Source organism: Acanthamoeba castellanii (genome assembly GCF_000313135.1).
Source record: "Acanthamoeba castellanii str. Neff unplaced genomic scaffold scf7180000084622, whole genome shotgun sequence".
Classification (NCBI taxonomy): domain Eukaryota; phylum Discosea; order Longamoebia; family Acanthamoebidae; genus Acanthamoeba; species Acanthamoeba castellanii.
In genome coordinates, this window is record NW_004457643.1 from 133,116 (window position 1) to 146,958 (window position 13,843).

At 53.2% G+C, this 13,843-nt stretch overlaps 6 protein-coding genes across 6 annotated transcripts; 4 read left to right on the forward strand and 2 right to left on the reverse strand.

Moving 5' to 3' along the window:
* Positions 1-174: 174 nt before the first annotated feature.
* On the forward strand, positions 175-2,588 carry ACA1_360450 (protein kinase domain containing protein; the record flags this gene model as incomplete). The annotated part of the gene is made up of 7 exons (XM_004352454.1): positions 175-298; positions 391-864; positions 937-1,003; positions 1,091-1,129; positions 1,237-1,491; positions 1,594-1,811; positions 1,900-2,588. The coding sequence occupies 7 exons, from the start codon at positions 175-177 to the stop codon at positions 2,586-2,588; spliced, it is 1,866 nt and encodes a 621-aa protein (XP_004352506.1).
* Positions 2,589-4,799: 2,211 nt separating this feature from the next.
* Positions 4,800-5,030, reverse strand: ACA1_360460 (uncharacterized protein; the record flags this gene model as incomplete). Its single annotated transcript, XM_004352455.1, has 1 exon — positions 4,800-5,030. A coding segment is annotated over one exon (231 nt), but the record flags the coding sequence as incomplete, so codon positions are not given.
* A 2,570-nt stretch (positions 5,031-7,600) lies between these two features.
* Positions 7,601-8,234, forward strand: ACA1_360470 (uncharacterized protein; the record flags this gene model as incomplete). The annotated part of the gene is made up of 2 exons (XM_004352456.1): positions 7,601-7,740; positions 8,048-8,234. The coding sequence occupies 2 exons, from the start codon at positions 7,601-7,603 to the stop codon at positions 8,232-8,234; spliced, it is 327 nt and encodes a 108-aa protein (XP_004352508.1).
* Positions 8,235-8,316: 82 nt separating this feature from the next.
* Positions 8,317-8,736, forward strand: ACA1_360480 (uncharacterized protein; the record flags this gene model as incomplete). Its single annotated transcript, XM_004352457.1, has 2 exons — positions 8,317-8,679; positions 8,725-8,736. The coding sequence occupies 2 exons, from the start codon at positions 8,317-8,319 to the stop codon at positions 8,734-8,736; spliced, it is 375 nt and encodes a 124-aa protein (XP_004352509.1).
* Positions 8,737-9,948: 1,212 nt separating this feature from the next.
* Positions 9,949-10,086, forward strand: ACA1_360490 (uncharacterized protein; the record flags this gene model as incomplete). Its single annotated transcript, XM_004352458.1, has 1 exon — positions 9,949-10,086. The coding sequence occupies one exon, from the start codon at positions 9,949-9,951 to the stop codon at positions 10,084-10,086; it is 138 nt and encodes a 45-aa protein (XP_004352510.1).
* Positions 10,087-10,440: 354 nt separating this feature from the next.
* On the reverse strand, positions 10,441-13,705 carry ACA1_360500 (ABC2 type transporter superfamily protein; the record flags this gene model as incomplete). The annotated part of the gene is made up of 16 exons (XM_004352459.1): positions 10,441-10,551; positions 10,650-10,703; positions 10,781-10,880; positions 10,956-11,135; positions 11,237-11,367; positions 11,483-11,543; positions 11,656-11,736; positions 11,831-11,993; positions 12,120-12,186; positions 12,362-12,546; positions 12,627-12,735; positions 12,822-12,937; positions 13,025-13,117; positions 13,190-13,243; positions 13,306-13,485; positions 13,546-13,705. The coding sequence occupies 16 exons, from the start codon at positions 13,703-13,705 to the stop codon at positions 10,441-10,443; spliced, it is 1,845 nt and encodes a 614-aa protein (XP_004352511.1).
* Between the last annotated feature and the right edge of the window lie 138 nt (positions 13,706-13,843).

Sequence of the window (13,843 nt, forward strand, 5' to 3'; positions counted from 1 at the left end):
TGTGCGCGTGCGTCTGAAGCCCCCAAGAGCCAGAGCGGCCTGGCCGCCGACGAGGAGAAGGTGCGGCAGCTGTGGTCGCTCATTCGCAGCTGCAAGTGCGATGACGCCCGGGCCACGGTCCTGGCCTACGTACTCTACGTGTACTCCAACACGGTCGTCTTCTTCTCCGATGAGATGAAGGAGGAGATGACCGACCGGGCCAAGCTGAGCCTGCTGCTCGAGATCGTCACAGACTCGGACAACCCCGGCGTCAGGCTCCATGCCACCCGAGCCCTGGCCCACCTCGCCCGCGGAGACGGTAACACACGCGACACGTATCACCGCACACGCACACACGACCGCACGCGCACCGCCTGATTTATTTTGACATCGTTGGTGTGGGCAACACAGAGAACACGCAGCGGACGATCAGGAGGGAGGGAGGAGTGGAGCAGCTGGCCAAGCTGTTCCTGGGCCTCAACGCCACCGGCGGCGGCTCGAAGGACGATCCCCACCGCCACGCGGTGCTCATACTGCTCCTGGTCCTGTGCCAGGACCCCAAGTGCGCGGCCCGCCTGCTGTCGGTCAAGCGGGTGGAGAAGGCCCTCACCCGCCTCCGCAAGGACGAGGACGCCTCGTTTCCGCTGCGGCTCTGCGCCAACGACATCCTGGGCGCCGGCCGCCCGACGTCCAGGCCCACCACGCCCATCAAAAACAACAAGAACCGGGGCCTCGGCGGTAAAGCGAAGAAGAAGTCATCGTCATCGAGCGGCAGCGATAGCGAAGACGAGCTGTCCACTCGCGGGCACGTCAACTTCCTGCCGCCGCCGCTCTTCACCCGGCTGGGGCTTCTGGGCCGCGGCGCGTTCGCCAAGGTGTACAGAGGTACCGCTGGCCTAACCCAACCCACCAACGATCAGAGCGATAGAGAGCGGGCTCACATTCGCTTTCACCCAGTGCGCGTGTCGCCTTCTTCGGATCGGGTCTACGCGTTGAAGCAGATCCAGCTGTGGAACAAATACGCGTACGTCGCTCTCGTCTCACGTAGTTTTATCGTTCGGCAACACGCGCCTACTCACGCCATCATCGTCGTCGCCACGCGTAACTATAGTGATCCGTTCTACTTCTACACCGAGGCCCAGATCCTCAAGTGCGTCTCCTCCGCAACCATGATGGTTGGGCCTTGCGTGCACCAATTATTGACTCTGCTTTCTCTTCCTTTCTTTTCTTTTCTTTCTCTTCCTTTCCTTGGCGCAGGGACGTGGACCACGAGAATGTGATCAAGACGCACAGCATCTACCAGGACCACTCGGCGATGTACTTCCTGCAGGACCTCATGGACACCACCCTGGACAGCGTCATCCACTCCACCGCGGTCATCGGGGACAAGGCCGCGCCGCTGCCGCTGCCTCTTCTGCTGGACGTGTGCCTCGGCATCGCGCGCGGAATGGACTATCTCCACACCCTACCGCACCCCATCCTGCACCGCGACCTGAAGCCCGAGAATCTGCTGTACCACTCCACTCCCCACGTGTCGTGTTCGCGTTTCGCTTTTCGCATTCGCGTTTCGTGTTCGCTTTTCGCTTTTCTGCTTTTTCGCGGGCTGACCGACAGGAACGACGGCAGGCTGAGGCTCGAGGGCCAGGGCCAGACGACGAAGCTGCGGGGTCTGAAGATCACCGACTTTGGCGTGAGCCGCTACCTCAACAACCCGCACTCGGCGGAGGTCGAGCGCGGAATGACCCAGGCCATGGGCACCACGGGCTACATCAGCCCCGAGATGGCCGTCGGCATGCGCCTCGCCCAGGACGAGCTGTGGCTCAAGTCCGATGGTGCGCTCTCACCAGTGCAGACTGTCGAGATTCTTATTTTAAGGGCCTGTTATGTTGCTGACGTCAGCACTTCTCTGCGCGCGCACAGTGTGGAGCTTTGGTGTGATCATCAGCGAGCTGCTCTCGCGAAGGAAGCCCTACTACGGCAAGATCACGAACGAGGTGAGCTCTATCATCGAGAGCGTGACGGTGACGGTGCGCGACGGGTCCAAGAAGAAGCGCAAGGCCAACAACAACAGCGACAGCGCGGACGCCGACGCCATGCCCTTCCACGAGGACCAGCTCCTCGGGCGGCCGCCCAAGGCGCTGGTCGACCTGATGCGCCGGTGCCTTTCGCTCACCATCTCCGCTCGGCCCAGCTTCAGCGACGCCGTGGAGGTACTCGAGGAGCTCAAGCAATCGCTGCACAGCCAGAGCGAGGACGAGAACGAAGCGGCGGCGGCGGCTCAGTCGCCACCACCGGTGTTGGAGCTCGAAGTGAAGCGACCCAAGCGACTTGCCAAGCGGCGCGCCAAGCCCGCTGTGCCGCCCCCGCAGGCCGACGAGAAGCAGGAGCAGCCAGCGCCCCAGGCCGTGGTGCCGACTGCTTGCATGGTGCTCACGCCGCAGCAGCAGCCGAAGGTCAGGCGCGTGGTCCGACGGCGAAACAAGGTCCTTCTTGCGCCGGCATCCGCCTCCTGCGCGCCAACCCAGGACGATGACGAGGAAGAGCAAGTGGTCGAGGACAAGGAGAACGTCAAGCCGCTGGCCAACAGGCTCAAGAAGATGCGCCTCTAAGGTTGTATTTTAATTGAACAAGAAATGGATGAATGTATGTGTGCCATGACATGATGTGGCGAAGCGGTTGATCACCGCTTGCCGCGGTTGAGGAAGCGTAGCATGACGTAGAAGGACAGGCGGAGGAAGAGGCACTGGGCTGGGAGTGGGGTGGAGGGGAGTGGAGCAGAGGGGGTGGAGTGGAGGGTGAGTGGAGTGGAGTGGAGTGGAGGGGAGGGGGTAGTGGAGTGGAGGGGGAGTGGAGTGGAGGGGGAGTGGAGGTGGAGTGGAGGGGTAGTGGAGTGGAGGGGGAGTGGAGGTGGAGGTGGAGTGGAGGGGAGGGGGAGTGGAGTGAATAGCAGTGGCAAACTCACCACACACATGTGGACCTCATCATGGTGATTGGGCACACATGCCACCCCCATGGACAAAATATGATTATTGAAAAAACATAATTAATAGACACAGAAATGAATGATGGTGGTGTTGTGGGACCTGCACAGTGTGCCTGGGCAGGGCTGACTCAGGAAGGGTACTTTTGGGGTTGGGGAACACATCCTTGGCCTCCCTACATGAGATTTTCATGGTGAACCCCCACTGTGGGGCCAGATGGCGGTGGTGGATGGTGGTTGTGGTAGTGATATCTCTGTTTCTTTCTCAGCAGCCAAGCCCACCTCCACTGCTGCTGGCCACATGCCTCTTGGGAGAGATAGATTTTGATCCTCTCATCTGCCACCTGAATTGTGGTGTGTACCACCCCACACAGCCACCACACATGTGCAGTGCACACAGTGACAGGTGGCCCACATGTGATCAGCATTGGGGGGAAACCCTTAAAAGAGAAGGGGGTGGGCAGGCTAGTGTGGATGGTGGAGAACATGCTGCACATGACATTGTACCTTCCTCACATTGAGCACTTGAACTTCAATAATGGCTCCTGACCCACTGGCAAGGGCCACCAGATCTTCCTGCCTGGGTCCAGCATGCAATCATGGAGCAGGTGGATGAGGTGCAGGATACCTGCATGCATGATAGAGCATCAGTCAGCCACAGAAACACAAAAAATGACATGTGTGGAGGATCCGGACAGCAAAAGCTCAGCCTTTGTTTTCCATGACTGACCTTGCCTGTTGAGGTCAGGCACATGGAACATGGCACACACAACATCCACACAAACACACACTTAAAATCCAAATCCCTATCAATGCAAAAAGCTTCAACTGAATAGATAACGCCTACAGATTGAGCACAGAAATATCTTTGGCTGTCACCATATCCACCTTCTTCTTCATCAGCATCTCCAGCAGAGGTGGAGGCAGAGGCAGTCTCTCACTGGCCAATATGAGCTACTCACCTCCCTACCACTCCACTCCACTCCACTCCCCCTCCACTCCACTCCACTACACTCTGCAGAGCCAAGCCACATCAGGTCACCACCACCCACCTTGGTGAAACACTCCAGCAGTAGCCCCAGGGTGAGCCCATTGAGTAAAGGTGAGATCCTGAGAGTTTGCACTGTCCTTTCCACCTTGCTGGGGGGGTCTGTGTCATTTTATTAAGTACTTTTGTTTTGCATTTTAGTCAGCATGACATGGCCACTCTCATCTTTTCAGTTTAAAACAAAAACAGGCCTTGCAAGCTGGCAAGCCAGTACTTGCTTTTGCATGGCCACAGTCTCCTTGAAGATTATGACAGACTCCTGGTAGAATGCACTGTTGGCCTTGGAGTCTGCCAGCATGGCCTTGGTTTGTTTTGCCAGGTCCTCCCATTCTGCAATGCTGTGCAGGGTGTGTCTGTTGGGCTCCTTGACAGCTGCCACAGCTGCATGCACACGTTCCACACATTGGGCGTCCAGGACCTTGAGCTCCTTCCTGCAGGCCTCAATCACATGGGGAGGGGCTGTTGGGTCCACACAGGCACATGTTATGTCTGCATCATCCTTCTGCTGCAGCAGCATTTGGTAGGACTCCACTGTCAGCCTGCCACACAACACAGCAGGAGAAGGGGAATGTTAAAAATCTTGTGTAGAGCAAGAGGTGAGGCAGGAAAACACATACATGCTGTGGGACTTGAAGAAGACATAGCCTGGAAAGATGTCCTCCCTGGAGTGACTTGTAATGGAGTGCTCATTAAAAAGTGACAGTGTCACTTTTTCATGAAATGGAAAAAGTGGTGTACATAGAGGTAGGAGGTGTGTGCTGGGGTGTACATGTTAAGAAGAGAAGAAGTGTATTACAGGTGCTGGAAGATCTCTTTGAGTGTGGTGGTGGGGACACCAGAGTTGGGGTGGAATGAGAAGCCACAAGCAAGAACAGAGCCAATGGGCACACTGCCTTCAGTGCCATGGTCAGCCCAGTGACCATTGGTGAAGTTCCACCAGTGGACGTTGAGCCTCTTGCACTGCACTGTGATGATCTTCACAATCCAAAAGTCCTCTGTCACCTCATCCAAGTCAGCATGGACAGCTACCCAAAGCCCAGGGGCAAAGTTGAAGTGTTGGGCCTTACCAGCTCTTCCAATCCCACATGGTTGTGAGTTTATGAAGTTCAGGAGAAGGGGCAGTTGTTTGGTAGGCATGCTGCAGAAATGCTGGTAGTTTTCTGTTGGTGGGTGGGGATGTGAGCAATGGTGGGAGAGGTAAAGTTCCTGATGTGCATCAGGAAATGTCAACAAATAAAACTCCCAATGCGCATCAGGAACTGTTGACAAATAAGAACAGACATCAAGGAGGTCCACAAACAGCAAGAGGCAGTGCATACCCAGGGGTGTGGATGGTGGCAGTGTTGAATTTTGTCTGCATGGTCGAGAAAAGCTGATCAATATCCTCAGGCAGACAGGCAAGCCATTGAGTTGCAACTTGAAGCAGCATAAGGGTACCAAGGAAGTGCAGGTGATTGTCGCTCTCTTCTCATGGACGCCCCGGGGCTCTGCTGCACCACAACAGCTCATCTCAGCTGCCATTGTGAGACAACTCATTGCAGCTGAACTCAATTGGGGTTGATCAAGAATTGAGTTCTCTCATGCTGCATAGGGGGCAGAAATGGCCATCAGTTTATCAGAGGTGAAGTGAGAGAGGCAAAGGGAATTGCAGCAATGCAAATGTTGAAGGGCCTGAAGTCTCTCAGGAGCAACCAGGGTCCTGTGCTTCTTTGGAGTGCAATGGCTATAACAGACACAAGGAATTCCTGTGTTTTAGTAACGTTTGCAAGGAATGTAAGAGGTATAGTTGGTGACAATTAAAACTCCCAATGGGAACTGTCAACAAATAAAACTCCCAATGCACATCAGGAACTGTCAACAAATAAAACTCCCAATGTGCATCAGGAACTGTCAACAAATAAAACTCCCAATGTGCATCAGGAACTGTCAACATATAAAACTCCAATCATGTTTGGTTAAGTACTGGTATTTGTCAACACACAATTTTTTGTAGTCTCCATAAATCTGGAGTTGTTTATTATTATCATTCCTTCTTGTCATACACACACCACTCAACAACATCCTATCCTCTCTTAAGATGAGTAATCATCATACTTCACAAGTTCCAAATTTTAGCACCATGTCTTCCAATGAAAAGCTCACCAGTCTTCACTCCCTTGCAGCACTTGCTTCCACAAACACTCATGCTGTCACCAAGGATACCATCAATGCCCTCTTGCACTCTCTTGGCAAGAGTGCTGGTGCAACAAAACCCCAATCACTGCAACACCTCAAGGAGCTAGCTGGGGAGCAGGTCAAGAAGGATGTGGAAAAAGGCAGACAGGGTGAAGAGACTAGAGAGGGGATGAGCAAGGAGGGGAGGAGTGAGGAGGGGAGGAGTGAGGAGGGGAGGAGTGAGGAGGAGAGGAGCGGAGTGATGAGGAGAGGAGCAATGAGAGTAAGGCAATGGGGGAGGATAGGCAGAGGGAGATGGTGGAGGAGGAGAGGAGCGAGGAGGAGGCTTCCCAGGAGAAAGAGGAATTCCAGCGTGCAAAGGGGAAGTGTAAGATTGAGAGTGAGGAGGAAGAGGAGGAGCAGGTTGAGGTGGAAGAGGAGGAGGAGCAGCAGAAGAAACAGCAGCACATAACAATCAACCTTATCAAGGAATAGCTGCTTGCTCAGCTGCATAGTGAGCCAATGGTTTGTGAATATGAGAAGGGTGACACTGAGCAGCAATGTTGCCTTGCTGTGAAGTTACTTGGTCTGTTGGACAGTGAGTTGGGTATGTACATCATTTCAGCATTTCATGTTCATCAAGTTGACAAATAAAGTTCCTGATGTGCATTGGGAACTTTATATGTTGACAGTTCCTGATGTGCATCAGGAGTTTTATTTGTTGACAGTTCCTGATGTGCATTGGGAACTTTATTTGTCAATGGTTCCTGATGTGCATTGGGAGTTTTATTTGTTGATGGTTCCTGATGTGCATTGGGCGTTCAGGACCATTTGCTCACTTCTTTTTCTCTACAACAGAAAAGAAAATCAGATCACTCCCCAACTACCACTCACTGCAGCAGAATCCAGCCATTGTAATGGAATCACTATGGGACACTCATGATGATGCCACAATCCATGAGCAGAAAGCACTACTTGACCACATTGATCCAGCAACACTCCATTGGCTCTGGGTTCAGCATTCAAAGTGTGCTGTGGATGTTTGTAATTGCACTGTCTTTGGTACAGCACCCTCTATTTCCCATGTCACACTTTAAAAAGCGTCCACTCATCTCCCTCTTCCAGAGTGTCATCGCCCAGTCACTGTCACTGGTGTTCATCACCTTCTGCTCTCCATCATCAACAGCAGTTTCCTCACCACCAAGCCCTTCATTGTCCACTTCCTTCTTGAGGACAAGCAAATGGATAGAACAAATGAGGAAGAGTTCAGTACAAGCTTACACTTCACTGATTGAACTTGAAAGTGAATCTCACAGCATACCTGTTTATTGTTTCAATTTCCAGAGGCTGTGGACTGCAATCACCACGTCATTGTGTGGAACCTTCTGGAGCACTGGAACTGGAACAGCATCTACAAAGTTCCAATGACCATCAACAACATGGAGCTGAGTTGGATCATCCTGGACTGCATATCTGGCTTTGAGAACCACATCAATTCTGCTGGCATGGTCACTGTCAACACTTTCAAAAAAGCCTTCAATCACTACCAGCAAGGGCTGAAGCCACTCTACAGCAAACAGTGGGGATCATGTACAACAACAGATTGGATGATGCTTGCTGAGTATTTGGTATGCCTCCTTCAGTCCTCTTGTCATCTGCCTTTGTTTTTTCATTCCATACTCACCCTCTTCTTTTTTTTGGGCTTCCAGAAAACTCAGGAAGGGCACACTGCTCCAAAGGCAACCACGCTGCAGAAGTACGCAGCAACATTCACTGATCTCCTGGCTGCACCTGGCATCATAGAGTACATTTCACCACACACACACACACACACACACACACACACACACACTGTATGTTTAATCTCCTTTCTCACACCCTTGCAGTCTTATCCACCAGCTGAACCAGATGATGCCAGAGGGTCAGGATTTTGTGTCCCTCAACAACCTCAATTCTAAAGCCTTCCAGAGCATGACACCAGACGACATGAAGGCTGCCCTGCGCCACTACAAGCTCTTCTACAACAAGGCCCCAGCCAAAAGTATGCCTTCATTTCCCTTTGCTGCTTACTGACCACAATACCACATTGTTTCTATGTCCTCCAGAATGTTTCTGGGGTCTTATCACAACACACTGGCATGAGTTGTGACAACAGATGGAAACATTCCATGCATCTGAAAATGCTGTGAAGCTGGCCAAGTGCCACTTGGAGGATGAGCAAGAGCTGCAGAGGATATGGCAGTGCATCTGCCTGGGTGAGTACATCTCGCCTGATGGGGAGCACATCAAGATCCAGCCCCCCAGTATGCTTGCAATAGAAGTCACCAACACATTCAAGAAGCATCCCTACCACTCCAAGTTCATCAATGATCAAGCACTCAAGACCTCTGTGGAAGATCTTCTACAGGAGCTAGCAGCAGTGAAAGCATCATCCAAGGCAGAGGAGCAGGGCATGTGCACCTGTTCTTCATCCACAACAGAGCAGTGCAGACTTCTGGCACTCGCCAAGGTTTCTCAGGTGCACTATATCCCATCCTTTGCCCTGCAATAAGTTCAACATAAGTTCACTTGCTGAACTTTCACCTTCAAAGGTGAAGCACAAAGCCAATGCTGAGCTGCAGAAGAAGTATAGCCCCCAACTTGCTTCAACTCTTCACAAGATGCTTTCCAAGCCTTCACAATTCCATGCTTGGACAGTTTGTACTTCCTCACCATTCCATTGTTCCCTTCTCCCAATATGCATCAGGCGTTTTGGTTGTTGACAAGTTGTTCTCTTAGAATCCCACTACAGCCTCCAGGTCTTCCATCTTCTACACTTCTCCTTCTCTCCTTTGATTCCTGCATACAACAGCACTCTTCCTGTGGCTGACCCCTTCATCAGTGGCTTTGACGTCCTCATCTTCGCCCATCAGCACATTCCCATTTCCACCATGTGGTGTCCAGCCCCTCTCAAAGCCATCCCAGCACCTCAGTGCTACCTCCAACACATCCCAATCCATCCCATGAAGCATGAAATTGTTTGGGCGGCTCCTTCCTTCCTCACTGCCCATGCCTCTTACTGCAATCCACTTCCACAGTCCCTCTACAGCTTCCTTATCCAGAGCCTAGATCTTCCTCTCTGATTCTGACCTCAGCACCCTATGTGCTGACCTCAAAGCACTCCTCTCTCACCCTGGCTTTTCCCCGCTGCCACCCAAGACCAGCACTTCAACATCCTCCTCTTCCTCTTCTACATTGGGAAGAAAGCAGCACAACTCTCTTGGTTAAACCCCAGTGAAACACTCCTCCACAACAATAAAGCTTCTTTTATTGTCCACCTACTCTACCTCAACAAGCACCCCTTTTGTCCAAACACACTGCCTTAAATGACACACTGTACATATCTCACAACTATCACTTACTCTGCATGTACATTAAAACCCTTATTTCTGCACAGCCATTCAGTTGTCACATGTACATTTCACACCAACAAAAAAGTGACACTGTCACTTTTTAATGAGCACTCCGTTTTGTATTGTTGCTGATAGTATTGCTGCTGCTGCTCTCTCCATACTTGTCATCATCTTGATTACACAACACCAGCATGTTGAACCACCTGGACAACAGTAAAATATTACTGCACCACTGGCAACAGCCTGTGGGCTGTGTGCAGTGAACCCCTCTGTGTGGTCACCCCACCACAATCCCACACCATTGTCATCATCACCATCACCATCAGGGGGTTGGTGTGGGGTTGGTGTGCCTTGATGCAGTGGTGGAAGAGGTGGCTCTGACCTGCTGTGCTACCATGCCATTGGGGTGTGCCTCAACTTGGGGGACTTGGCCTACCTGTCCAAGCAGACATGCAAGATGTTTCACAGAGTGGGCAAGCAGGCCAGGCTGGACTACTTTGGGCAGTTCAGCATCATGGCCAGCAATGAGGTGAACGCCCTCCCAAATGGCCCCAGGGTGGCAGCATGCATCTTGCCAGTGAAGTAGTGGAAGCCATCATCATTGCACATCTCAATGTCTGATGTGTTCCTCCTCTTCTTGGAGTCTTATGTGGGGAACATTCCATACAGGACAGTGATCTCCTTCACTTTTTCACCCTGTGTTCACCACATGTACAACACAAGCAATGAGCACAAAACCAATGATTCACCTGTAATGTTGAGATGTCTTGGGCTATGTACTCACTCCTCCTCCTCCTCTTTGAGAATTCTGATGTTGTTCACATAAGTGTCTCATTGACAATCACCTCCCACTTCAGTGCAAGGAGTCTCAACCTGCACCTTGCACCTCATTGGAGTGACGGGTGGTCCGAGACGTTGGGGTAGGCGCAGAAGTAGGTGCCATTGCCCATCAGCGAGCACAGATAGGTCTGGCCCTTGAACTCATTGTACATAAATATCTGTTCACATAGTTCGTTGATCGATCATCTTATCTTCTGGATTGGCCGCACACAGCACACAGACCAGCACACACAGCACACACCGCACGTATGCGCACCTCGAAGGCGTATTTGTGGAAGGAGATGTAGTGAAGCCAGATCCACCACCCAGGCTGCCGTGGGCGAAGATGGAGGGTGAGCTCAAACGCAAAGAAAGAGCCGTAAGCTTGTGGTATGCGGTAACACGTACGATGTTGCTGGCCTTGACGAAGAAGCCGCAGGCCAACATGAACATGCCGTAGAAGCCCGCGCCGACAGCCAGACCGATGATCAGGTGCGGCACCAACGCGCTGAGCAGCACACCAAAGGCCAGTGCTTGCGTGTCAGACGAGGAATCGCAGTTGGACGGTGGCTAGGCGGGGTACCTCACAGTGACCACCATGGCCTCGGCGACCATGAGAGCGAGGCTCAGGTCGAGCAGGAAGTGGCCGAATCCGCTGGACTTGAGGCCCACCAGGAAGTAGGCCGTCCCCGAGAAGATGAGCGCGATCGCGACAATGAACGGGATGCTGATCAGCGTTTGCGCCATCGCGTACGCGCTCACCCTGACGAAGCCCGAGCGCAGGTTAGATATATAATACAATTATTATCATTTATTATTATTAGTATTATTATTATTTTCTAAAATATAACATGTTGGGGTTACCTGTAGGCTCCGTTCATTCGCTCTCGAACGAAGAGGAGCTTGTCCTCGATGAAGGCGGGCACGGCGGCGATGGACATGAAGGTGAGGAAAGCCACGGAGAAGAAGAGCACCGATATCCTGTCCTGGATCGACTGCGGTGCCAAATACACGTTTGCGCCACACAAGGTTAACCTTGCGCACCTGCGCGTGCGTGCGCTGGTGCGTGTGCGTGTGCGTGTGCGGTGGTGCGCGATTGTGCGTGCGTACGTCCTGCTTGTCCGAGATCTGGAAGAACAGGGTGCCCATCATGAGGGCCAGCATAAAGTACCTGAAAGGAGGAGGGTGTCATAAGATTCGGTCAGTCCCGCATTAATGTAGAATAGAGCTTTCGTGTGGGATTGAGCGAGGAAAGAAGGAGCGCTTGATGGGGGAGCACGCACATGGCAATGCGAGCCCAGTATATCGCTGGGTTCTTGAGGAACACGACAAACGTGCGCCGCATCAACACAAGCGTTTGATACCTGAGTTCGAAAAAAAGTGTCAACCATCGGCAGTGCGGGGCGCCTCACGACACACGACTGGACGGCACACGACACGCACACGACACCAACGTACCACGTGCCGTTGGCGTATTTGCCCTTGAGCGACTTGGCGAGCTGTCGGGTACGCTCGATGAACGCTTCTTCGCCGGTGCGATCGATCCTCTTTCGATTGCACTGGGCCGCCTTCGAGTTGGGAAAATTGTCGACCAGCTTCTGCACGTGGTGTGGTATCTCGCCTGAGTGTGTGGTGTGTGTGTGTGCGTGCGTGCGTGTGTGTGTGTGTGCGGTTCGTGTGGTGTGTGTGTGTCACGGGTGAGCTTGTGTGCTGCGCGCGTGATCCACAAAGTCTTGAGAGAACGAACCAGAGCCGGAGAAGTCGTAGTTGATGAGGTCGAGGAAGTGGTCAGCCGGATTGGTGTGCTGCGGTACCTTCATCCCCTGCTTGGAGAAGAACAGGAGCGCTCCCTCCCTCGGCCCGCAGAAGATCAACTTGCCCCGTGAGAGCAGCTGGGTACACCACACGCCATACACACACACACACACACACACACACGACTGTTGAGGTGAATTCAAGCCGGCGGCGTGCGGGTGGCGTATGACGTACCATGAGATCGTCGAACATCTGGAAGATGTGCGAGCTGGGCGAGTGGATGGTGCAGATGATGGTACGGTTGCGATCGCGGGCCAGCTTGAGCAGGATCTCAACGACGCTCGCCGCGCTCTTGCTGTCGAGGCCCGACGTGGGCTCGTCCAGGAGCAGAATGCTGGGGTCGGTGATCAATTCCATTCCTGTGTGTGCGGTGGTGCGGTGGTGCGTGAGCGGCGTGAGTGGTGCTGAGTGACCATTTGGTCTGGATGTGGACACGCACCGATGGACACTCGTCTCCGCTGCCCGCCAGAGATGCCCCTCCTGAGTGGAGTGCCAACAATTGTGTTGGCGCAGTCGGACAAGCCCAGTTCTTCGATCACTTGCTCCACCTGGACAGGCCGGTTATGACGTCGATCACGATCAGACACCACGTTTTGGTAAACTGGTGGGGAGGAGGCTAGACGGGAGTGGTCACCTTTTTCTTCTTCTCCTTGAGAGGCATGGAGCGGGGTAGACGAAGCAGCGCGGAATAGTACAGATTGCTCCTCACCGAGAGGTCTCCGATCAGCGTGTCCTCCTGCATCACGTAGGCTGGAATAGCCTCGCACACACACAGCAACGAGCACGACATGGTGAGAAAGGACGAAGACGAAGGAGCTATATAGAGATCTGGAATACCCATCAGTCGCTTGGTGCGCTTGCTTTTTGGCTGCCCGTTCACAGTGATCTGGCCCTCGACAACGCCAGAGCTCACCCGCCCGGCCAGCAAGTCTGCCCCGTTCCACATCAAGGGTCAGCAAAGATCCACAGCATTCTGTGCTGTCTCACTAAAGAGCCACGTACCAAGAAAGGTGGTCTTGCCGCAACCCGACGGTCCCATGATCGCCAGCAGCCTGCCTGGGACAAGAATTAGATGAATTTTAAATTATATGAAAAATTGGGCTTTGCCAGTGGTGTACCGGCAGCGGCAAAGCCTTCGAGGTTGTCGAGGAGCTTCTTGGCGGTGCCCTTCCGGAAGACGATGAAGGGCGGCTCCTTGGTGAGACGGCGCGCCTGGGCAGTGTAGCTCAGGTCGCGCCATCCGATGTTGTAGCCCTGCTCGGATATGCTCTCCAGCAGCCCATCACACGGCAATAGAACTGCAACAAGGTGGAATGAGTTGACCTTTTAGATTTGCGCAAGAAGGAGAGGCAGCGCACGTTGGTTCTGTGCGTCGTCAGAGAGGTAGTCGTCTCCCTCATCATCGGTGGAGATCTGGTGGGAGATACTCCTCGGCAACCTCTCGTCCTTGCTCTCTTCGTCGGAGCTGAGGCCGCTTGCCACCTCCTGCATCTCCAGGTCTTCCTCCGCTTGGTGCATTGTGTGGTGTGTTTGCTGTGTGGCTTTGAGGAGTTGTTTGTCAGACGGACGGCTGCAAGTGCTCTCTTGAGAGTCTCGCACCCTCCGCGACACCGAGCCGACACCCGAAGCCGTTAGCCCCATAAGGAGCTAGCCCAC